This window comes from Bison bison, unplaced genomic scaffold (genome assembly GCF_000754665.1).
Source record: "Bison bison bison isolate TAMUID 2011002044 unplaced genomic scaffold, Bison_UMD1.0 scf7180017864487, whole genome shotgun sequence".
NCBI classification, from domain to species: Eukaryota; Metazoa; Chordata; class Mammalia; order Artiodactyla; family Bovidae; genus Bison; species Bison bison.
The window spans coordinates 9,855,722-9,879,902 of NW_011495047.1; the positions used below are offsets into that span (position 1 = coordinate 9,855,722).

Below are 24,181 nucleotides of genomic sequence, written 5' to 3' on the forward strand. Positions count from 1 at the left end.
AAAAATATCTAAATCACAGTGCCCCATCTATCAGATATTTTACAAATCAATTTTTTAAATGAGTTCAACAATAAAAAATTCATGGCAAAAAATGAAAACAAAAGTGTCCCCAATTTTTTAGTAGTGGAAAAAGCACTAAAGTAGCTTTCTGAAACTTACCAGTTATATGACTTCAGTAAATGTGATTATAAAAATAGGCATCATATACTAAAGGCTGACTGTATGTAACAAGGACTGCCGTACTGTGCTTCACCTGAGTAAAAAATTTTAAAGTCCTAGGAGAAAAATCTCCCTTCCTCCCCTCCAAAGTCAGTTGTTATTGTGGAGCAGAATCTCATAGGCCAGTAACTTATTTTTCCAAACTTGGGGGGAAAAAAAAAGTGCTTCTAGACTTCTTCTGAAATCTCCACAAAATAACTGCTTCCGAAAAATCCCTTAGCAAAATATACAAGTGGTTTTACCAACTGCGTTTCCCAACCTACTGAACTGTCACAAATGCCCACTGCCCTATACTTTCTTCTTCCCCCGAACACACAGCAAAGTTTGGCGCCTCAGCACATGCTCTTCTCTTTGTGAGCAATGCTCTTCCGTTCTTTCCTCCCCAAAGAAATCCCATTATCCTTCAAGGCCAATTAAAAGTGTAGCAATGCTGGCCTTCCACCGAGGCTGTCGTTAGCTCACACATCACAGAATTGAACTTGGCCCCGTTACAGCACTAACCCTGACAGACGAATCACCTGTTCACCTGTCAATCTCCACCAGGCTGGGAAGGTTCTCATCGACCGCTAATCACTCTCCCCGCAGCAGATGGACGCCTGGTTTATACTAACTGTTCGATACTTGGCTGTCAAAGGAGATTTCCTCTCACCCTAATGAAAACCCCAGAAGACTGTTAAGTTTCTATAAATACCCAAGAAAACGTCAACATACTGGGAAAAAAAACAAACCAAGAGATGGCTGTGAACCGAGCTAACGAGTGAAGTCTGACATGTTCGAAATGACACAGAAAGGTGAAAGGAAAAGAAACTGTACATTCCTACAGAATCCACGAGATGAGCAACAACAGATAAGACTAATGAAAGCAAATTGTGCAGCCTCGGGGGAAAGGAATGCACAGAGCTCGCAATCTTCTAAGAGCGAGGTTCCAGGCACCGAATGGACAGGGGCTTACAGCCCGGGCAAGGAAGGGACACCGCCTGGATGGGCTCCAGGACGGAGGTGTGCGGTTCTGCCCGGCGATCGGGGCGGGGAAGAGAGGAAATGACGAGCCAAAAGGGGGTGGTAACGGCGTCGGGACCGGAGACCCGGGAGTGCGCTTGGAGGAGGGGCACAGCGGGGTCCGAGGAGGGGGCGCACTAACGTACCCCTTCCCCGCCCCCCACCCCTGCGGCAGAGGGACGGCGGGGGCGGGCCCGCAGAGTGCCGAGGCGGGGGCGGACCGGTCCCCTCTCCGCGCTGCACGCGGGGCCCGGTGGCCACGGCGCACGTCTTCCCCGGTCCTCCTTCCCCACCTAGGAGGGTTGCAGACAGGACAGACCCGCTCACGGAGGGGAGGGGTACGCGGGCCCCGCGGGGGGAAGACTTCCCGTCCCGAGGGCCGCCGCGTGTTGAGTGCAAGGGCAGGTTTAAGTTGTGAGGCCAGAAAGACCAGGAGGAAACTGCCTAGGCCCGAGTGGGTGTATACCTGAACGTAGGGGCCTTGTGGCAGGTAAACCCCACACCCCCTGGTCTGGGGCCCGAGAAACTGGGCCAAAGGGTCGGGGAGAACAGCGACGCATCCCCAACTGGCCCTGGCACCCTGCGCGGGTCTGGGTCCCGAGATGCCTGCTCCCGAGGGCGCCATCCCTTCGCGGGGCGGCCCCCTGCAGGCCTCGGTGGGGAGTGCCCCGGAGAGCTTCGCAGGCTCTGGTCCGGGGCAGCAGGTCACCCCGCTCGGCTAGACTCAGCTCGACTCCCGGGGCTCGACAGGCGCCTGGGCCTCTCCTGAGTGGTCAGCAAGACCCGCCAATCGGGGCGCTGGGGCCGGCTCTGGGCCGCTGGATATTGGCTCCTCACACTCACCGTGCCTCGCTCCCCCGGTTCGCTGCCCGCGCTGATTGGCTCCAGTACCGGACCCCGAAACCCAATCAGAGGCTCCAGCCGCCGCTGCCGCCGCCACTGCCGCTGCCTCGCAAAATGGCGAAGTCGAACAAAGGGGAATCGGGCCTCCCTCCAACTGCCTCCGCGCAGGCGCCTCTTAGGCCACGCCCCCTACCCCGAGCTTTGGGGACGCCCCACCACCGCAGAAGCAGCACTGCGCAGGCGTGTGCCTTAGCCACGCCCACTTTCCTGATTGGCTCCCATCCGGCCAAAGGAATACGCAGGCGCCTTCCAGGCGCGCCAGACCCTTCCACTCAAACGCCGCCCTGAGCATTAGCACCACGCAGGCGCTAAGTAACTCCTTTGCCAACTGCCCTCCCTCTTCTTTGCGGCCCCTGGAGACACACCCCCTTGGGACTTAATGCGCAGGCGCCGCTCTACCCAACTTGCATTCGGCTGTCTCGTTACGCATGCCCGGGCGGCGGCGGCGGTCGGACTTCACCGCCGGAAGTTCAGCGGCCATCACCAAAGAGTGCAGGTTCGGCTAGCTAGCTAGAGGGGCTCGTTTCCGCCCGGCTCCCGGATGGTGGGCGGCCATCTTAGGTACGCGCAATTAAAGGCTGTGGTGGGATTGGCTTCGTATCGTGGGCTCGTCCGCTGTTACCCACCTACCAGAGCCCTTCCCCGCGGGGCGGGACCTCGTAACGGCCAACTCCTTTCCAGGTGAAGGGTAACGGGGGTACGTTGGGTCTTTGAGCGAGCCTCCTCGCTTCCTCCCGCGGGATCCCGGGACAGGCCCTACGCCCTGGCTGATCACCCCTAGGGTAGGAGACAGAGAATGGGAGGCCTCTCTACTTCTTCCCCTAGTCCCCCCAACCCCCCCAAAAAGATGTGGGTGAGCCTTCCTTAAGGGGCCGCCTTCCCTCTCACCCCTGCCCGCGCCTTGGCAGTACACTCCGCCTGACCGGTACACTCTCTAGTTGGCGACTTGACTGTGGCCAAGTCCCACCTTTTTGTCCCTGGGCCAGACCCAATGGGGAAGTACTCTTGCATCTTTCAGAGAAAAGACTGTCCTAAATCAGCCTTGCTCGGCGCGGGCTCGGGGAAAGGAGGAGGCGGGTCCTAGGACTGCCTTTCTTCCGCTCCTGGGAAGCGCGAAATGCAATCGGGTCACGGCCGCCTCCGAACCCAGGCATTATTCCTCTCCTTCTTGCCCCGAGGATTTTTGCGTTCCTTTCTAGAGAAGTCACACTCAGTAATAAACGGTGGGGGGGAAAAGTTAGTACGTGGGTGGTCAGGGCAGTCTGAATGTAATATATTTGGGCTGCCTAAGCATTTTTACTCTCTTTTTATAGCTGAAGAAACACTTAAGTTCTGGAAATAGCGACCCAGTATCATGGCTGGCAGCCCTAATGAAGATTCAGAAGGAAGCCGAGTGCGTAACAACTATTAACTTATTGGTGAACTGAAATTAAGAATGATTGAGGTCAAAGCACAGACACTTTTTAATTAAACTAGTAATTGCATTGTCTTTTTTTCTCTCCTGTTGATTTATTTTAGAAGGGCTGATACAATCTTAGGCAGAGCCCACTCATTACTTTGTACATGCTTTAATTCGCTTTAGATAACTCATTAAGTTCTGAAAATTTGTCTTCTAAATGAAGGAGGGATGGGGGGGGGAGAGGTAGTGGTGGTGGTGGGCACAGTAAAGGAAAAGAAGTAGCTTAGTATATTTCTGTATGTAACAGAAGTTTTCTTTCTCTTTGCACATTTTAGATTACTTACGTGAAAGGAGACCTATTTGCATGTCCCCAAACAGACTCTTTAGTGCATTGTATCAGTGAGGACTGTCGAATGGGCGCTGGGATAGCTGTCCTCTTCAAGAAGAAATTTGGAGGAGTGCAGGAACTGTTGAATCAACGTGAGTTTTGAAAGCAGCTGAACTCACGTGCCTTGATTAGACCATCTTTTGATGCTCCTTTTAAGCTTAATAATTTAAACAAGATATATATGCACAGATGGGGTTCCTAACTACCGAGCCCTTTTAACTCTGCAGATTAAGTTTTTTCTGCTACAGAGATGATCTCTAGTTTGGGTTGGCCCACCAAACCTGAGTTCTTGTAAAAGTTTTAAATTTCTTCTCCCTCTTTCATAAATGTTTCTTAATAATATGACTCCATTTGTCTGAAGCCTTTAATAACTCTGGCATGCTTAGCAAAGTCCACAGCTTTTAGCCTGGCATTCAGGCTTCCCTGTTAGCCCATACTGTGCTTATGCTTCAAAGAGTTTAAAACTTTTCCTTACAAACACTTCCCGTTGCTTGCTCCCAGTGATTGTAAAGCAGAAATGTGTACCAGAATCAGAGGTGGAGCTTCTGAAAACAGTTGTTTAGACCACAGTCCAGGCTTACTGAATCAGTCGCCACTGGTGATTCCACTCCCAGCATAAAGAAAGCAACTTCTTACTGCTTTGTATTGTATTTGTTTCAAAACACTACACAGTTCTCCTGACTGGAAACTGTTAAATAATTTAGTTTTTAATGTTAATACATCTATGTTCCCCCATAATGCTTAACACATTAGCTGTTTGTATGTAAAAATATAATTATTAAATACACATTTGGCAAGTGAAAAATGCTGTACATTCTAAAACATTTCAAGGCAGTAGACATTAACATTTTTTAAGAGAACAAGAAAGGATATTTGAAAATGTAGCAGGATTGAAGGTGGAATGTGAGGAAAACATGATTGAAAACATGATTTCCTAAAACAGTAGGAAAACTGGAAGTTAAGGAATATGGTATTTAAGAAGGCTGATAAAGATCAAAGGTTTCTTCAGAGTTGAAAATTAATTCTAGTTATGAAGTAGACTCAGATCTATAAAGATCTTTTAAAAATCTAAGAATGAAGATCACTGTTTTGGTATTTCTTTTTTTTTACTATTAAATAACTGTTTTTCTTAGAGAAAAAGTCTGGAGAAGTGGCTGTTCTGAAGAGAGATGGGCGATATATATATTACCTGGTAAGATGGGGCCAATTCTCAGTAAGTTTTAAGTATTAGCAAACAGATGGGCTTTGCTGCATTTATGTTGATCACAGTGTTTCTTTATAGACAACCAAAAATGTCAAAAGCTGACCTCATGCCGACTCAGATCCAGAGGTGGTGGCTATTTGGTGCACTGGGTTAGAAACATGAGGCTGCATCCCAACTCCGTGGGAAAAAGTTGGATATTTACCAAAGACCTGTTACATGATGTGTGAAAGTTAGGGATACTTCCCTTGCTTTAATTCCTTCATTGTTGTAGTGAAATACAGACAATAAAGTCCCAAGAGACGATTGCTCAAAAGAGTTTTTCTCTCATCCTTCCTTACCAAATGCAGTGCCAGGTAGTATTCTGCTCCTCTCCTGCTTGCTTCCTCCATGTGGATTTCTTCCATTGTCCCAGTGGTCTTTGACCTGTGAAGGAGTGCAGCTTCTTGGTGATGCTGCTGGATGACTTAGAGCCAACTCACTACAAGCTTGATTTGGGTAGCACACAAAGTGGGGATGCTGTCCTTAAGGCTACTGTGACTTTCAGTCTTGTTTGGAATGCTACCAGTTTCTGTGCTTTTATAGGGAAATAAAAAGCAAGCACTGTTTGTAAATAAATAAGCCTAACAGGAAATTTTAAGGTGCTATGGGTTCTTCCTTGTTACAGATACATAGCTTATCTCTTGGAAGTGGCACAAGAACTTTCACCTACCTTGCTTAAAAACAATAGACAATAGGCACACCTGCTAATCTGGGTTTCTTAGGAGAACAGGCAGTGTCTGGGTCTCTGGCTCTCTTCAGTGGATTCCTGAGGGGCTCCCATAACTGGAAGAGACCGTATGACATTTGTTATCTAGACTAGTCTATAAAAGTATATTTATTTTAATTATCGTGATGTTGGGAGAACATGATGATGTTTTTTGCCCCTCATTTTGGTCTAATGGAAATTTGAATTTGTTCTTCGTACTCAGATTACAAAGAAAAGGGCTTCACACAAGCCAACTTATGAAAACTTACGGAAGAGTTTAGAGGCTATGAAGTCCCATTGTCTGAAGAATGGAGTCACCGACCTTTCCATGCCAAGGCAAGGAAATCCAAGGCCCTAAATGAAGACTTGATTGGTGGGGTTTACTGTCTTACCCAAAGAGAAATGACTTAAAAGCTTATCTTAACCCAAAATGTAGTCTTAAAGGTGGACAAATTTCAAAACATTTAAAAATCATCAGTAAACCAGTTGTCAGATCTTCGCTCAAGGCATGCCCATCTTTTAGCTTGGGCTGAATGAATCAGGATGATTAAAACACAGGTCTTCCTCAGCCCGCCTAGTAGGGAGGAACTGTTGTTCACCACTATTTGTTGAATTCTAGGCATCCTCTAGTACAGCTCAAGAATCAAGACTGAGCAATTGTGATTTCTCTCTGAGTCACTTCAGGTGTCCCAAACCTGCTCATTCTGTGTGAACAAAGTTGTAGGTTATCACTGCTTTGTAAACTGCATGCTTATTTATGTTCAGCATGGATAGTAGCCAGAGGGTCTGTTGCTGATGTAACATCTTATACCCTAGATATTGGGAACTTAAGGGACTGATGTTGGGGGTTCAGTATCCTCTTTGTTTCTTTTTCAGGAATAGGCTTGGGATTCCTTCTCTTCCTGACAGACTAGTTCTGAGTCAGTACTGACCATGCATGCAGGTTTATTCCAAGCTCTGAGTTAGAAATGTGGCTACTTGATCCCTCATCTTACACTGGTCTGTAATATATTCACGACTTATGTACCAGAAACTTTTTTTTTTTTTAAATCACAGTTTTTTCAGGTACTTAACGCATTAATATAAAATTATCAATTTTAAGCCTTTATTTTTTCCCTGTGGATATTGAGGATCAGTAAAGTAACATCTTGGAAGAAAGCTGCCAGGTAGTAGTTTTGTGGGCAGATTGAGGTTTCTCACCAGGGTGTCAGGAAGATTGGAATTACAATCAGCTTGGCATTTCCCAGTTATCTTCCTTAACATTCCGTTATCATAAGTGTATTTTTAAAATGGGCTTTCCTGGTGGCTCAGTTGGCAAAGAATCTGCCTGCAGTGTGGGAGACCCAGGCTCGATCCCTAGGTCAGGAAGATCCTCTGGAGAAGGGCATGGCAACCCACTCCAATATTGTTACCTGGAGAATCCCCGTGGACAGAGGAGCCTGGCAGGTTATAGTCCATGGGGTCACAAAGGGTCAAACACGACTGAGTGACTAACACAGTTTAAAAATACCAACCTTTTCCCATCCACCCACGGCTAGTTTTCACTAGTAGAAACAGTGAGTTCTTCTGTCTCACGGCAGAGTTACACGTATTTCTAAATGTACCCTGAAGTAACTGGGAATTGGTACTTTATTTGGCAAAAGAGAAGTGACAGCTATTGGATGTTAGGGCCGTCTAGGAAACAGCCTTAGGTGACTCACAATAGGCGTTAACTTCTAAACTCCCACCATAGTTGCCTATAGGTGTGAGACCAGATGCTATCTTTGGCTTTGGGTGGATGCAGCCTAGGGAAAGAGGGAAGGAGCCTTTTCCTCAATCACAACCAGTGGAGATATTTTGTCTTTTTCAGGATCGGATGTGGTCTTGATCGTCTGCAATGGGAAAATGTATCCGCAATAATTGAGGAGGTCTTTGAGGCAACAGACATCAGAATTACTGTGTACACACTCTGAACAGAAGAGCATTTTGGATGTGTCTACCTTTTGCATCACCTGGGCCACAGGACTGAGCAAACTGACCTTAAAATGGTCAGAGGACCGTTTCTTGTGAAGTAGTCTGTGTTACAGGCCAGACCTGGGTTGCTGTATTCTCAGGATTGAATGGGACTCTGGAGGAGGGGTTTCTTGTTGCTAGGAATTTTTCTTTTTCAGGAAGGTAAGGGGAGGGACCAAATGTTGGGCCTAGGACCCATTTTGCTGGGGATGCCATGTGATTGGTTTGGGTTGCCACTAGGTGGCAGCATTGCTTTTCCCTGCTGTTTTAAGAGAAATTTCTGGAAGGATGACCGTTTTCAGTTAATTTTGCATCTTGTGTCATTTGTGCACTTACTTAGTATTATCCTTATGGCATCAAATTGATCCTAGGAGAGAATCATGGGTTTGGTTTCTGTTTAAATTACCAAAGTTTTATGTTTACAAGGAATTTGTGGTGACAAAAATGGAAAAATAAATATCTTTTTTTGAGCGGGGGTGGAGCTCCAGTGAGGTTCTTTGCACATGTCTGTGTTGTTCTGTGCTTGGCTAATGGAGGATTCACGTGTAACTTAATCTGAAAGAGGGCCCAGTAGGAAGAGTGACAAGGTGAGAAGACATCAGAATGTGCAAGAACACTGGAAAGGCAGGCTTTTAGAATCTCCTTGTGCTGAACTCTTTCTCTCCTGTCCACCATATAGTTTCTGTGACTAAACCTGTCTGAATTCAGTCATAAAACAGAATAACATATGTGAAATACCTGGCAAAGTTCTTAGTGTGAACTAATGAATGACTCAATCTACAGTTATCAACAAAATCCATACACATCACTTTAAAATAAAGGTCCACTCCCTCTTAAACAGGAATTCTAATTTGGTAGGTAGGGGTGAGGGAGAATGGCCGGTTTTGTGTTTTTGAGCTCCAGAGGATTCTGATGTGTGTCCAGCTAGGATGGAAAAGAGTAAATTTGTTCCCTTCTAAGTTCAGAGCAGCACTATGTCCACTCTTGATTTCCATGGTGGAAGAATAAGGCTCATGGATTTTAGCCAGTGGTTCAGTATCAGGCTTCCCTGGTGGCTCAGAGGTTAAAGCGTTTGCCTGCAATGTGGGAGACCTGGGTTCGATCTCTGGGTCGGGAACATCCCTTGGAGAAGGAAATGGCAACCCACTCCAGTATTCTTGCCTGGAGAATCCCTTGGACGGAGGAGCCTGGTGGGCTACAGTCCACGGGGTCGCAAAGAGTCAGACACGACTGAGTGACTTCACTTGCAGTATCAGAGGTGTGGGGAAACAAGGAGACTATTTCCACCCTCTGTTCTCTTACTGTGGTATTGAGATCAGACAGGCCTATTGATTTTCTTCATAGAATGAATTCTTGGTCTGTCAGAGGACTTGATGCTTTCCCAATTGTAAAAGAACCGGATTTTAGAAGGGGCTTGTTGAAACACCAGGAGAGCACTGGTTAAATGTAATCTTTGTACTTTAGACTTGTGTTGTTATTGCGTGGCAGCCTGATACGAGGCAGCAGTTTCAAAAAGTATTTGACTTCTTCTGTATCTCTGTGTAACAGATAAGTTCTCTATGTTGTTGGGGTAGGGGCAGTGCTGGGAGCAAGTTCACTGTCAAACTTTTAGACTAAGGTTTTTCTTGAAGCTTTGTTTCTGTCCACAGACACACAGTGAGGTTGAAAGGGAAGAAAATGTACAAAAAAGGAGAGTGGGGTGGTAAGAGGAAACTTAGAATTAAAGTATTTTGCTTAACTCTGCAAATAAATGTTATCACTGGGTCGAAACATTGGTTTTCTAGGATTAGGGTTAATTTGTTTCATGGAGTATGAGCCTCGTTCACATTTCTCTTAACAAAACCTAGTCTTTTGAAGGTCTGGCTGTAAGTGGAATTCCGCAGGGATGTGATAAAGTGCCCTGTCATTTGCAGATAGTCTTGGGGTCAGATTCCAATGACTTATCACACTTGAAGCCTGGGGAAAGGAGGTATGACCTGATAATCAGAATGGACACATTATTCCTGGAAACCTAGTTAGAGTTTGGCAAACACCCAGAAATTCACATGTGAAATTTTGCTTTTACATAGGACTCAGACAAGAAATGAGACTTCAGACACCATCCTGCCCTCGCCATCAAGTATGACGCACAGACTATCCCTACATTATGTGTATCCAAACATTTAAATCCTACTTCTCGCCCTTTCCTCTTTAATCAAGGAGCTAATTGCTTATGGATTGGCAATTGGGATGTTTATATTCCTTAGGAACAGGTTTCCTGTGCCTTTTGTTTCATCCTCTGCCATACTCCTTGTTTTCAGAGGAGAGAAAAGCCACTCATTTAGAAGTAATCTTGAGACAGTATTTTCTGAAGGTCAAGACAAATGTGTGAAGTCTGCATGGGAGTTGGTACATTCTGTGTAGCCCTGGCAAGTTCTGGTTTAAGCCTTTCTTCCACTTTATAAAACGTGGCTTGGTTCATAACCTGGGACATCCCTGTTTCTGGAATTTGCTCACCGTCTATAATTTCTGAATGTTCTAGTTCCTTAAAAAACCTGGTCACAGAAAGACCATGCCACCTCTTTTATTAATGTTGCTGTTTAAAAAAAAAAATCCCAACTTAACATGAGATGCATTTCTAGACATGTTTCAAAGATCTGTTCAGACTTTGGGTCTGAGGCTCTCTGCCCTAAGCCCAACTAGGGGAATAATATGGACCTTCAGTCCCACGGAGCCTGGTGCCACTTCTCTCTTCACAACTCACTTTCCTGTTTCCCAAGAGCAGCCTTAGAGAGAGAGGTACAGCTTAAGGGATTTACAGCGTAAGTGTATTTTGAGTCCTCAGAGGGCCTTCGGCAGTGTGATTGGTTGGTGTCGAATGTTGTCCAGCTCCAAGCGGTATTAGGAAGTCGGGCATGTTCCAGATGACCACGTGTGTCATTGCTGTCTCTCGGTGGCAGCAGGCAGACCTTTGTGAGGAAACAAAGCAATGTTACTGAGAGCCCTGCTGGCCCCAAACGACGAAGAGTGTTCTTTTTGAGTTAGGGTTTCTTTGTTCCTTCCTCAATGAATGCCTGAATTTCTCCATAGTCACCTGTGATTTCTGTTTTACTCAGGATTGGATTTGTTTCATTTATATTTTGGTGTGGTTCACACAGAGAAAGCCCCAGAAGAGATCTGCTTCAGCTATGTTGTAGCTGCTGCTGTTTAGTCATCAAGTCGTGTCTGACTCTTTGCAACTCCATGGACTAGCCAGCCAGGCTGCTCTGTCCATGGGATTTCCCAGGCAAGAATCCTGGAGTGGATTGCCATTTCCTTCTCCAGGGGATCTTCCTGATCCAGGGATTGAACCCATATCTCCTGCTTGGTGGGTGGTTTCTTTACCACTGAGCCACCTGGGAAGCTTAACTATGTTATCTTGCTTTAACTATATGGTTAAATCCTATTCTGTCATTTTTTCAAAAGATGGAAGAAGACATATCAGACACATTTTCTTTAATAAATGCTCATTTCTTGAGAGTATTTTAATTAAGCAAAGTTCTTTGGGGCTTTTAGATGACAACTTGATTTCATGCCAGTGTTTTTTTTTTTTTTAAACTTGGTACATTTTAACCTCTCCCTTCAGGAATATGAGCAACTCAAACAGTACAGGGAAGCATGTTAATGGGTCCAGATAATACAATTATGTACACTAATGGAAGGAGGCTTAGAATGTGGAACATGTCCAGTAATATTTTATTAAAAAATAATTTGACTTAGAAGTGGATTTTTCTCTCAGACTGATTTATCTGTTTATGTTGATTTAGATCAGCATAAGAGGCAACTCTCAATTATCCAAAATTAAAAGCTTTTTAATCCTTGAAATGCTTAATTTTTATAGCAGATTTAGCTATTTAATTATTTGACTTAATAGGTAAGACAAACTCATCTCAGGTCTTGCTAGTTTGGCAGCTGGAAAAAGTGGCCTGTGACTACAAGATCTTTAAGAAGAAAGTATACTAGAGTTAAAATTAGGCTGTCAGTCGTCATTCTACACAATTTATGTAGGGTTTATGAGTGCTAGTCCCTACACTAATAAAATCTTTAAGGAATTTTTGTATTTTCAGAGGTCACCTTTAGAAATCTTTGTATTATTACTATCCACCGCTCTTGAGTGGTGTCTTATTTTAGGTGAGCAAGGTATCACATGGCACTGTCTGACCTTGGTCTCACTGAATTCAGTGAATGGGTCCTGCTTTTTTTTGTAAGAAATGGCTGAGAACTGTGACTTCATGGATTGGCGAATGCTCAGCTGGAGAATGATCCAACACCCTGTGTGCACAGACCTGCCAACATCAGGCTCTGGAACATTGATGTTTCCAGAACATGTCCATGAAGCAACATCTCTGTATTAAGACTGAGAGGCACTACCTTCATGGAAGCATGCTGCTTTCATGTTTTATTAATCTGTGAGGTGTCCAGAATTAAAGCTGGATAAGAGGGTGTGAAGACCCTTTATTCTCTGGTAAGGGAAATTTTTGATCAGTAACTCAGGTCTTGTAAAGGGACTTAGTCATACATAGCACTTCGGTGGGAGCAAACTAGATCAGACCAAATTCAAAAGGAGACAGTAGGAGATCCTGTACCCTCTTTTCCTGAGGGCAATTGGCCTGTTTCTCTCAAAGAGTCTAATTTACCCTCAGCAAGAGGTCGAATTGGCCTTAATTGTGTCCTAATTATTTGCTTAAGTAGCTAATCTTTACTTCCAGTTCTATCCCGTCTTGATACCTGTTAGGAGGCTACTTCTGAGCTGTTGCCTAATTTGCACACATCTTTTTAACCCTTTAAGCATTCCTTTATAGCAGAACTTGCTGCTTTATTATCTCCATTCCTGAATTCATCGTTTTTCTGCAAGTTCTGCTGAGGTCTTCTCAACATAAGAGAAGTGTTCTTGCATTGTATGTTCACACAGCAATTCCTGGTCTCCCTCGAAGCAGAACCATTTGTTTGAAAACATGAGTTTCTCTGCCTCCCTTCTCCTCACAAAGAGTTCAATACAAATTCATTCAAGGACATTCAAAAGTACCAAAAATGAGGGGAAAAAATGCCCCTGTAGGAATGAAAAACCAGCATTAAAGGAAAAATAGAATGGTAAGATTGCAAATGGGGTGGGGGCAGAGTGTCTAGAAGGTGTCTAGAGTTTATAGGTTTGGACAGGTGGACATGGGGACTTGTCAGAGGACTGAAATATCTTTGCTGTTCAGTAACAGGTCCTTGTGGGCGTCCCAGCTGGTGAAGTAGTAAAGAATCCACCTGATAAATGCAGGAGATGCAAGAGTCGTCGAGGGTTCGATCCTTGTGTTGGAAAGATCCCCTGGAGTAGGAAATTGCAATCAGCTCCAGTATTCTTACCTGAAAATTCCATGCACAGAGGAGCCTGACAGGGTACAGCCCATGGGGCCGCAAAGATGTGGACATGACCAAGCGATTGAGCATGCGTGTGTGCGCGCGCGCACACACACACGTGCAGGTTCTTGTACCATCCTCATCTTAGAAAGTTACTGAGTCTAATCAAAGCTTTTGGATTTCTATCACCCTTGAGCACTCTAAGTTATGGAGAAAGTCAGTTTGATATAAAAGGGTAGGAGAGAAAGGATTTAGGAAGAGGAATTTAGAGGAAAGAGAAAAGGAAGGATCTAAGAATGTTATCACCAACCAGAAAAAAAAAACGAAATCCTTTCAAAGGAAAATCAAAGAGACCACTCATTCCACCTGACCTACCCAAGTTGACAGTGAACAGACTCACGTGAGGCTGAACCTAGCTGCCTACTTCAGGATGTCCGCCAACTTCTCCTCATAGTACAGGAAGTTCTCCTGAATGTCCTCCCAGGGCTCAAAGGCCTTGGATTCACCCTCTTCTTGCTCCACAAAATTCTGCCAGATGTACTCGAAGTCCTGGGGCTTCATGATGCGAAGTCTGCAGCCGGCTTCCTTCAGCTTCCTGAGAGCGGCCTGTATCTCAGGCTCTTCCCACATGAACAGCCGCCCCACCAGGATGAGCAGGCGCAGGTTCTTGGTCTTATTGAGGGTCTTGACGATGCGGTCCGCGCAGGCCGCGCAGGGACTGGAGGACACGTACCAGGTGACCATGTAGCGCAGGGCGGGGTCGAAGGTCGGCATGATGCTGTTGAAGAAGGCTTCCTCCGCGTGGTTAGTGGCGTGCTCATCCTCCAGGTACCCCCGAGAGGCCTGCACTTGGCCTCCCTTGCTCTGCGCTTCCACCACATAGCAGAGGAAGGTCTTGTTCCTGCCGGAGCTGTACTCCACATTCCGGAACTGAAACTTAAAGTAGTGGGCAGGCAGTCGCTCCCTATGGGTCAAGGAGACAAAGGCACAGGGAAAGAGAGTGGGTAATGAGTTCTTGTTCTAGGACTCGCCTGGAGTAGGTGGCTTTCCAAGATCAATCCCCCCGGGGACAGGTTCATTCTCCCCACTGAAACAGGCCTTGCCTATATGCTAACGGTGGTGACAAAGGCATGAAAGAATTCAAATGGTGTATCTAAAGGAGAAGAGAGAATGTGGAGTGAGGTGTGCATCCTGGACACCACACTAGCACAGATCTTCAAACACACCTTCACTCCCAACACACGGCATATGTTCAGAGTTCTAAATCAGTGACTCTCTAACCTGACTGTACATTAGAATCCACTGGAGGAGCTACAAATGCCGTGCTGGTGCCCCACACCAATAAATGAGAACATGTGGAGGAGGCCTGGGCATCAGTATTAAAAAAAATGCTCCAGATGATTCAAATAAGTAGCCAGGTTTGAAAAGCAGTGTCCAAATAGTATTACAAAATAGCAAGCATGTAAAAATTCTCATGACAGAGCAAGGCAAAGATTGTGCAGAGTATTTCATGCTTTCATAATCTCTCCTTGTCACTCAGGGATATTGCATCTCAGGTAAGGGGTGGCCTAAAATGTGCAGTCCCAGGCTTTCCCAAGGACTTTCTCATGTCATCTTTTCCCTCAGGTGAAAGAATGGTTGTCATGTAAGTGTCCAAGAAGGTTTATTTTTGAGGCTAGGCTATCTCAGGGTACTTTGATATGAATTAACTTGTGTAGTATTGACACATTTCAAAACCATAAAAGACTTAGCCTCTGTCCTTTAGATGCTTATAATCTACCAGCTAGATTCTAGCTGGGAAGAAAAGGTGTAAATAAGACAGCTGAGAACAGTAGAAGACTGCTGAAAATGACGAGGTGGAGTAAGGACCCATGGTGAAGTTTCTTGAAAGTTTAGCCTTGACTCGGAAGTCAATAGACCATTGTTACAGGTTCCTGAGGAAAGAAAAGTATAAGGAAACAGGTCCATGGAAGAGTTACAGGGGTGACTTTAGGGAGAGAGAGTGAAGCTGGGGAAAAGTCTGAAATTTGGGAAGCCCACTTGATGACTTAGGGCACCAGACTTGGTGAGGAATATGTCCAGTGGCTTCCAGGGGAGGTGGATGATTAGCAAATGAAAGCAGCAGAAAAAGGCCAGGTGTTTCAAAAAGTTTGGTAATAATAAAGTAAGAAAAAGAAGCTAAAGAAGCAAGCATCAGAATTGAAGATTGTCTTGTTTGTATGTGCATATTTTTCTAAAATAGGGAAGATTTGTGCAGGTTTGAAAGCCAGATGGTGATTTCAGCCATGAAATTAAAAGACGCTTACTCCTTGGAAGGAAAGTTATGACCAACCTAGATAGCATATTCAAAAGCAGAGACATTACTTTGCCAACAAAGGTCTGTCTAGTCAAGGCTATGGTTTTTCCAGTGGTCATGTATGGATGTGAGAGTTGGACTGTGAAGAAAGCTGAGCACCAAAGAATTGATGCCTTTCAACTGTGGTGCTGGAGAAGACTCTTGAGAGTCCCTTGGACTGCAAGGAGATCCAACCAGTCTATCCTAAAGGAGATCAGTCCTGGGTGTTCTTTGGAAGGACTGATACTAAAGCTGAAACTCCAATACTTTGGCCACCTCATGCGAAGAGTTGACTCATTGGAAAAGACCCTGATCCTGGGAGGGATTGGGGGCAGGAGAAGAAGGGGATGACAGAGGATGAGATGGCTGGATGGCATCACCAACTCGATGGACATGAGTTTGGGTAAATTCCGGGAGTTGGTGATGGACAGGGAGGCCTGGCATGCTGCGATTCATGGGGTCGCAGAGTCGGACACGACTGAGTGACTGAACTGAACTGAACTGAACTGAAGGCCAAGGAGAATGAAGAGGCTGTAAGAAGAGAGACTGAAAAGGTCAGAAGGAGAGGAGGGAATGAGTACCAGCTGGAGAGGCTGAATGTTTTCTTTTAAAAAATGTAATCTCAGATTTCCTGGTGGTCTACCAGTTAAGAATCAGCCTTCCAATGCAGAGGACATGGGTTCGATCCCTGCTCCAGGAAGATTCCACATGCCGAGGAGCAGCTAAGCCCTCATGATGTGACTATTGTGCCCTGCTCCCTAGAGCCTGTGCTCCACAACAAGAGAAGCCTCCGAAATGAGAAGCCCTGCTTGCTGCAACTAGAAAAGCCCACATGCATTGATGAAGACCCAGTGCAGACAAAAATAAAACAAAAACCTTTAAAAAATGTGATCTCTGTGGTTGCCCCAGAGGATCCCCAACTAGTAGCTCTGCTCTTTCTTCCCTACACTCCTTCCCTCCCCCCAGAGAGGTCACCCAACTCCCTGGGCTGCAGGGGGATCCCTGGTATCCCAGGGCCTTGGCTTCTTAGTGATAAGTAGCAGGTGCCAAAGAGCTGAGTAAATGTGAGCTGTTTCCCTGCAGCTGTCCCCTCCCCCATCACCAAATTTTCCCCACCCAGGTTTCCATGTGCCTTGCTGACAGGTTAAGTTTCCACTGTGGAGATGGATGTGTTTGGGGCCCCAGCCCCGGGATTCCTTCGGGTACTATCTTTAGCTCTCTTAAGTCCCTCTGTCCCTGGTTGAATGTGTTTATTATTTACTTAACATTTGGGGAGAAAGGATGGCCTGATGATTCCCCTCTCCTCTTTCAGTCCCTGCTGGGAAGTCACTTACACTGAGCTCTTCCCCGGTAAACTCACCCCAGAAGACCACTCCTCAACTTAGCAAGTTGCTAAATGATCCTTTCACTTCCTAGAGTGGCTTTTTTTCCTCCTGAGAAGCACGGAGCCTACCTTTCTTGCTGAAACGTTTTTTTTCCCCCTCTCTAATCAGTGCCAGACCACCCCCAACCCCACCCCCACCCCTCCTAACCATCCCCAAGTCCAATCCAGAGCCACCTGTAGGATGGATTCACAGGTAAAGGTTTTGGAAGGATTCATAGCTGCTTGGTTGGCTTGGGGGCTTCAGCAGTAGCTTCCTATGTGGTCCCTTAGGTTTCCTTTCAGAAACTGAAAAGTATTGCTCCAACTTTGCCAAGTACAGCCCAGTCAAGAAGACATGTGTGGCCCAGTGTGAGGTTGCATGTTGGCTGGATGGTCTACAATTGATGCTTCTCTCAGTCTGTCCTCCTCTTCTTTAGGAAAGAGGAAAGGACCCATAGAAATGGGAAGGCCAATGGAGAGGAAGAACATTCACCTCTCCATAAATATCGGTTTCCAACTCCTGGGGCCAGCAGCCTCATGGTCTGCCCTGTCACTCAGCAGGGCTTTCTGGACCCAGTATCTCAGAAAGGGAAGTGCATTTAAGGGGCAAAGGAAAGTCATGGAAGATCTCGGCTCCCAGTCTTTCTTGGGATTTGTTCAGAGACTGAGCCTGCTTGGCTTCTCAGTGGAATTCTTGGTTTTTCTAGAAGGAGCATACAGGTTGAATGAGGTTCTTTGGGCTTTTCAGACTGCAACAGCCAGGTCCTGGAGGTCCACCAGGAGAGCAGAAGTGGTCTGAAATTTCTCCAGAGAGCTAGCCAACGTGGTCATCTTGGGTTATGTTATAGAATCACAAAGTAAGTCAACACTATTATGCCCACTAGGCCTCCCTGGTGGCTCAATAGTAAAGAATCCATCTGCCAATGCAGGAGACATGGGTTCGATCCCTGGGTCAGGAAGATCCCCTGGAGAAGGAAATGGCAACCCATTCCAGTGTTCTTGCTTGTGAAATCCAATGGACAGAGGAGCTTGGCGGGCTATAGTCCATGAGGTCGCAAAAGAGTCGGACATGACAGAGTGACTAAATAACCTTATACCCACTAGTGGAAAGACAGAAATAGTGACAGTGACTTTGTAGATAATCACACACATCTTTTATTTCCTAGTAGCATGACATGCTCCAGTACCATATTTACATATACCTCTTTGCTATCAACCCCAGCAGATATTTTCCTGCTGAAGTGTGAGTGTGTATGTGTGTTTGAGTGTGTGTGTATGAGTGTATGTTGGAGTGGTGGCCAGGAGACAGATGCTGATAATAGATTTCTTCACCTGGGCCCAGTCCCTTCTTCAAGCACAGAAACTAACAGCATAACTCCTACTCCCTCCTGCCAACTTCAGCACCTCCTTAGGAACCATTTCCTCATACTTTCTGCAAACAAGGCTATTCACACTTCATCTCCTTAGACTTGGGTTTCTGGACATTGCAGTTCTCTAGGCTGGAAACCAAGAATCCTTATATCTAGAAAAAGAGGGACAGCTGCTTGATGGAGAAGATATGTGACTCAATGTAATATATATATATATTATTTTTTCCCCCCCTCACTTTTACATTAAAAAACATTTGCATTTCCTAAATCTAGACAGTGAAGGCAAGCAACTTGGAGGGCAATGGAAGCTCCTCTGAGATTAGACATTTGCCCCCCAAATAATCCATGGAGCAGTAAACCTACTCACAAGTAATTAAGTGATGACTCATTTCCACTTTGCTCACTAGACCTTTTCATGACCTACTTGAAAGAGGCAGAATTGCCAATCTGAGTTTCCTTTCCCCTTTCTCAGACCACTTTTCGAAGTGGATGCTACAGAGCAGGCATCGTCAGAAGGAGGAATGTGGGGAAACAGAGTTCTAACAGCCAGACTTCCTGGAGCTAAGAAGGTGTTTGATGGGCTGCTGGCTCCTGACTGGCAGTTCTGGACGGGATTCCACAAGCCCTGGGCCCGCCCTTTTTCTTGGGTCCGTCCTGTTTCTCAGAGGAATGCCATCCTGCACATAGGCTTCCACCTTCCCTTGACCCTCAGGGGAGACCAGAGTCCGTGACCATCTTCTGTCCTTTATGAAACAAGCCTTTGCAGTCTGCTCAGGAGTCCAGGTGAGGGGCGAGCAGTCACAGCATTAATAGTGGCATTGAAGGCCCCCGACTCCTGGCCCAGCCCTTCTCTGAACCCTGCTTCTCCTCTCTCTCCTCACGTGGGTGGAGTAAACGACTGGTGGCTAAAGAAGTGGTTGAAAGGAGACTCACTGCCTGTGCCATTTATCTCTGTTCCAGAATAACCCCTTTGATAGCAGGTTCAGCTTCATGTAAAATCATACAGAACATAACTAGAGATAAAGACAAACACACAGCAAGGGGTGCTGCCAGGCAGAGCTGCAGCTGAGATGGAGGGATGGGGAACCGACCCATTCAGGTGCCCCAGAGCTTCCCTCAAGCAAGCTGAGTTCAGAAGCAAAAGAGAACCAGAGGAATTCTCTTGTGAGCCTAGTGCTGTTGGATCTTTGTATATATATTACTAATATATCTGGAACTTCTCCCCTCAAGAAGCTCTCCCTGATGGTTAGGGAGTTTGGGGTCGATGTGTACACACTGCTATATTTAAAATGGATAATCAACAAGGACCTACAGTATAGCACAGGGAACTCTGCTCAGTGTTATGTGGCAGCCTGGATGGGAGGGGGGTTGAGGGACCATGGATACATGTGTATGTATGGCTGAGTCCCTTTGCTATCCACCTGAAACTCACAACATTGTTAATCAGCTATGAGGTGACAGTCATTCAGTTGTGTCCGACTCTTTACAATCCCATGGACTGTAGCCCACCAGGCTCCTCTGTCCATGAATTCTCCAGGCAAGAATACTGGAGTGGGTTGCCATGCCCTCCTCCAGGGGATCTTCCCAACCCAGGGATCGAACTCAAGTCTCTTGCATCTCCTGCATTGGCAGGCAGGTTCTTTACCACTAGCGCCACCTGGGAAGCCTGACTTCGCCTACTAGCTTTGGGCAAATTATCTCTCCCTCTGAAGTTCGGTTTCCTTATCCAAAAGACAGACTGAGTAATCTCACCTCTCTTTGGACAACGGTCGACTTTTGAAAATTAAACCTGGTACTGAAGGATGGTGCCTTCTCTGGGCCTCAGTTCTTCTCCTTTTAAGCACATCCCTCCTCTGCCCTTCCATTCCTGTTCGGAGGGTTCTCTCTCTCAGTGTTTTTTTTTTTTTTTTTGTAAAGCCCTGATTTCTAACATTTGCTGCTTTCCCGTATACACACCCACTGTGGAGATTTCAAGAAACCAACAGGAAGTCAGTGGACACAGATGTGGTAAGAGATGAGTCCAACGGGCTCTCAGCTGAGGCATGAACAGGCCTGGGCACACCACTGCTGCTATAGGCCTTTTGCTAGCATTTTCTATCACATCATTTTTAATGTTCTTAAGTCTGCTTTCTTTCTTTTTTTCTGACCGAGTCACGCAGCCTGTAGGATCTTAGTTCCCTGACCATGGATTAAACCTGGGCCCTCGGGAGGGAAAGTGCCCAGCCCTAACCCCTGGGCCACCTGGGAATTCCCTGCCTTCTATCCCGAGTGCCCTATTCCCACCAGAATCACGACAAGTGGGCACATTTCTCCTTATTCGTACCTGGTAGTGCCCCTGCTCTCAGACTGTTTGCTCAAAAGCCGTCTGCTGTTCTAGTCTGGGGCCCTGTTCTAAAGAGCAGTGTGATGAGACCCTCCCCCGGGGAGGCTGGGCTCTGCTGGCCCTTTGATGCCAGGACACCTGGAGAGCGGAGGAGAGGAGAGCTTTCCCTCGGCCTGTCCCCTCACAGACACAGCCGCACCTCAGGGCTATTTTAAGTTGTCTGTTTACCCGCCCGGGCCCAGGAGACAGATCATCACAGCTGTTCCTTGTGTCCGGGAAATATGAAGGGCTCCACCTCCCTCCTGAACTGCTCTCAGAGTGTCCAGAAAGTGGCCTCCTGTGCCTCACTAGGGAGCCTTGGCTCAGGAAGCCTTTGCACCTCACCACCTGGAGGATGGAGACAGGTGGGAGCTCTGTTCGGGAGACCAGTGAGAAGGACGCTAGGCTGGAGTCAGAAAGCGTGCCTCTTACAGTTCTGTGGTCTCGGAGCGTGCCTGGGCCTCCCTGACTCTCTTTCTCCAGCTGTAGTGTGATGGTGATACAGCTCCTCTCAGCCTCACAGTGAGGCTGGAATGAGCTCGGGTGTGCTGGCATCATAAACCCCCGGACGCTTGTCCGTGACATCAGAGGATTTAATCTCTCAAAACCCACTACCCTGAGCTCCCAAAGCATGTTCAACTCAGCAAACATACTCTAATTCTCTTCTGAACTGCCCCCTGCCCCTGTGCCGGGGAGATTACAGCACAGCACAGAGTGGGTGTGCCTCTGTGTGTGTGAGAGAGACAGACCAAGGCCAGCATGGGCCAGCATTACTTAGCTGTTAGAAAAAGGATCTCTTTCCATAAAAAGCCACTGGAATGGAGGACTCTCCTGGCCTGGCGGCCCCTAAGCTCTCCCTGTGTCTATATTAATCTGTGCCCTGTGGCTCCTTTAATCCTGGGATGAGGGTGACATTACTCGGTTGGCCACGGACAAGAGCAAGTTCAGGGGCTCTTCCCTGAAGCCTTGCCTCAGGAACTAGGATACATTTCCCTCAGGTTCTCTTAGAAACCGGAAAATGTCTCAGCCGGAAGGGGACTTGGGAATCAAGTAGCACAACTTCTTAAGGTTCCAAATGAAAAAACTGCAGCCAGGCCAGGACTGGAAAAACACTAGCCCAGCTTCAAACAGCAAGTCCCAATCACCTCCAGGGTTCCTTCTGCCCTTGAAGGCATCATGCCTCCATTCTTCCTGGAATTTCTCTTCCTGTGACCCCTCCTCTGCCTGTGGGCATTGCTGGAGACTCCCATGAAAGAATCCTTATGCCCCCACATACTCAGTCCCTGGGTCAGGACGATCCCCTGGAGGAGGAAATGGCAACCCACTCCAGTATTCTTGCCGGGAGAATCCCATGAACAGAGGAGCCTGGTGGGCTACAGTCCATGGGGTCGCAAAGACTCGGACATGACTTAATGACTAAACAACAACAACAACAACAACAAATTCCCTTCTTAGTCTTTGTTCAGGAATTTAGCAGAATCTTCTGCCAAAAGGACAGGGAGAGAAGAGGAGGCTGACTGCCTTGTTTCATTCCTGGAGGTGGCATCATCTAGACAAGGCAGGGGGACCCTCTTTGGAGCCTCAGCATTCTCTGCTCTAGGTCCTGCTCCCTCCAGGCTGTGGTGGAGGGCGAAGGAACACCTCCCCTGCCCAGAAGCTCCGGCCTGGCCTGTGTTGCCTGGCCTGTAACCTCTCTTTTTCCCTGGGGGTGGATGCGAATCTCAGCCCCTGGGGAGATTCAGAGATGATGCAGCAAGAAAAACAGACTGCTTCTCACTCTAGCTTGGGAAAGGATGGATCTGTCTTTCCTGCCTTAGGCTCTTCTACTTCAGGGAGAAGCTGTAAAGAAAGAGAGAGAGACAAATGGGCAGAGGAGAGGCCCACTCAGAAGCAGGGACAGAAGTTGAAGGAGGAGGTTCTCTGGGACCGTATTGAAACGTGCTGGCGGTATCCCATGATCTCACCAAATTCGCCGGGACTAAACTGCTTTTACCCAGAGAGGAAGGTGACGCCTCAACACCAGGAAGCCCCAGGGCTGGTTTCCTTCTCAGGGTCCTCGATTCCCGAGTTTTACCTCCGCTGATCGGAGGTGTCACTCTGAGAAGCCCAGAGCGTGTTGCTTCTGCTTCCCGCGTGGTGCACACCAGTGGGCTCTCAAGGCTGTGGTGACCCTTACCCCTACTATTACCATCCTAGGTCCCCCAGCCTGTCCCGCCTGCTTCGTGCCAGGGAGCAGGAGCCCAGCCCACGCCCAGCTCTCACCCAGTGACGATCTCAAAGGGCGGCAGCTCAATCAGCTCCTTCAGCTTTTCGGGGTCCTCTAGGTTCTCCACCTCCTCGCCATTCTGGGAGGCGGGCTCCGCGGCCGCCGCGGCCTCTTCTTTCTGAGCCATGGAGGGGCTGAGGCTCTGGAGTCAATGAGAAAGAGGGGAGAGGCGGCGGGTCTGGGCCAAGGCCTGGCGGCAGAGTCCCAAGCAGCTGTCAGCAGCTAAATCTGCCTGGGGTGATGGGAAAAGGATGGGGCAGGCCAGGCGAGTGCGCTCAGCCCCTGGCCCGCAGGCTTTATAGCCAGAGGCCCCTCCCCCAGCTTCTCTCGCTCTATCTTTTTTTAATTGAGTGACGGCGGGTGAGGGGATGGGGGGGAATGGAAAATCTGGCCATCGGTGTCCCCTATTTATCAGAAGCAGAGACAGGAAGCTGGCAGGTGGGGATGGCTTGGCCTGCACCCCTGCCCCCTGCACCGGCTTACACAGGTCTTCACATTCTCTTTGTCTTCTCCCTAACCGTTTTCTCTTCTTTCTCCCCAACCCAGCTCGCCTGGGGAGATTGCGGAAGGGACCTAGGGTGGGTGAGTTTTCAGAGGGGAGCTCTCTCAGAGGTTTAAGCGGGACAAGGCTTGTGTCGAAAGGGACCCAGGCCAGCCTGACTGGGGGGACTTGGGTTCAGGGAAGGAGGGTCCTGAGGTGGGGTGAGGGGGATAAGTACTGCCAATGGGGAAGACACTGTGAACTGTTACCCAAAGGGAGTGCATGCTGATTTGCCTATAATGATGCCTAATGCAACATCACATCCACTGGGAGCCTCCAGAAATAACTATATTGCCATTGACTAAGCTTAGAGTTCTGGAAATAGCCCAGGCAGTGACTTTAGTGTTTTCTGTGTGACATCGGACTTAATGCGCTCAACCATCCTGGGAGGTCATGTGGATTATCCCCATTTTACACAGAAAGGTTAAGGGCCCTGTTTGGGGTCATCAGCTCCAAAGCGGCAGGGCCAGGATTAAAATGAGGACTTTTTGTTCCTGAGGCCAAACATTCAATTGCTGTGTGTGTTCCCTCTCATTTGGTCCTTTATTTGTTTAATAAATATTTATTGAGCATCTATTATATGCCAAGGGCTGATTCAGTTACTGGGGCATGGCAAAGAACAGAACAAAGGAAAATCCTTTCCCTCATGGAGTGAGGGGGTTGGCCAATATACAGGGTAAGTAATATACATGGTCTGTTTGGTAGTGCTAGGAAGAAAAGGCAGAGAAGTG

The 24,181-nt window shown here is 47.2% G+C and overlaps 3 protein-coding genes across 14 annotated transcripts in view; 1 reads left to right on the plus strand and 2 right to left on the minus strand.

The window, feature by feature from the left end:
- NFYA (nuclear transcription factor Y, alpha) overlaps positions 1 to 2,194 on the minus strand; it is a 24,190-nt gene extending 21,996 nt beyond the window's left edge. The window contains exon 1 of one of the 7 annotated variants that reach the window (XM_010863208.1): positions 2,062 to 2,194. The gene's annotated coding sequence lies outside the window, so the exon portion shown is untranslated. Of the gene's footprint in view, positions 1 to 745; positions 1,376 to 1,684; positions 1,763 to 2,061 lie in introns of those variants that run through there. The other 6 variants (XM_010863200.1, XM_010863206.1, XM_010863205.1 and 3 more) reach the window with 6 other exon arrangements.
- Positions 2,195 to 2,366: 172 nt separating this feature from the next.
- Positions 2,367 to 8,325, plus strand: OARD1 (O-acyl-ADP-ribose deacylase 1). 6 transcript variants are annotated; one of them, XM_010863212.1, is made up of 6 exons: positions 2,367 to 2,682; positions 3,435 to 3,514; positions 3,856 to 4,000; positions 5,042 to 5,100; positions 6,081 to 6,193; positions 7,707 to 8,325. In XM_010863212.1, exons 2-6 carry the CDS (start codon positions 3,476 to 3,478, stop codon positions 7,807 to 7,809), a joined length of 459 nt encoding a protein of 152 aa, XP_010861514.1. In that variant the 5' UTR covers positions 2,367 to 2,682; positions 3,435 to 3,475; the 3' UTR covers positions 7,810 to 8,325. The 6 variants fall into 6 exon arrangements, with proteins under 6 accessions (XP_010861514.1, XP_010861516.1, XP_010861511.1 ...); XM_010863214.1 differs by having other exon boundaries at positions 2,400 to 2,617; XM_010863209.1 differs by having other exon boundaries at positions 2,604 to 2,802.
- A 2,071-nt stretch (positions 8,326 to 10,396) lies between these two features.
- APOBEC2 (apolipoprotein B mRNA editing enzyme, catalytic polypeptide-like 2) lies at positions 10,397 to 23,182 on the minus strand. The gene is made up of 3 exons (XM_010863216.1): positions 22,906 to 23,182; positions 13,614 to 14,177; positions 10,397 to 10,797 (listed from the first exon to the last, which is right to left on the minus strand). Exons 1-2 carry the CDS (start codon positions 23,034 to 23,036, stop codon positions 13,634 to 13,636), a joined length of 675 nt encoding a protein of 224 aa, XP_010861518.1. The 5' UTR covers positions 23,037 to 23,182; the 3' UTR covers positions 10,397 to 10,797; positions 13,614 to 13,633.
- Positions 23,183 to 24,181: the final 999 nt, after the last annotated feature.

What these genes read in the sequence shown, in the direction of transcription:
- APOBEC2 (XM_010863216.1), bottom strand. Translation starts at nt 23,036, where the DNA reads ATGGCTCAGAAAGAAGAGGCCGCGGCGGCCGCGGAGCCCGCCTCCCAG. An exon ending in CCCTTTGAGATCGTCACTGG is followed by an intron (nt 14,178 to 22,905) that starts GTGAGAGCTGGG and finishes CTTGACCCATAG; the next exon opens with GGAGCGACTGCCTGCCCACT.
- OARD1 (XM_010863212.1), top strand. Translation starts at nt 3,476, where the DNA reads ATGGCTGGCAGCCCTAATGAAGATTCAGAAGGAAGCCGA. An exon ending in GCAGGAACTGTTGAATCAAC is followed by an intron (nt 4,001 to 5,041) that starts GTGAGTTTTGAA and finishes TGTTTTTCTTAG; the next exon opens with AGAAAAAGTCTGGAGAAGTG. An exon ending in GGCGATATATATATTACCTG is followed by an intron (nt 5,101 to 6,080) that starts GTAAGATGGGGC and finishes CTTCGTACTCAG; the next exon opens with ATTACAAAGAAAAGGGCTTC.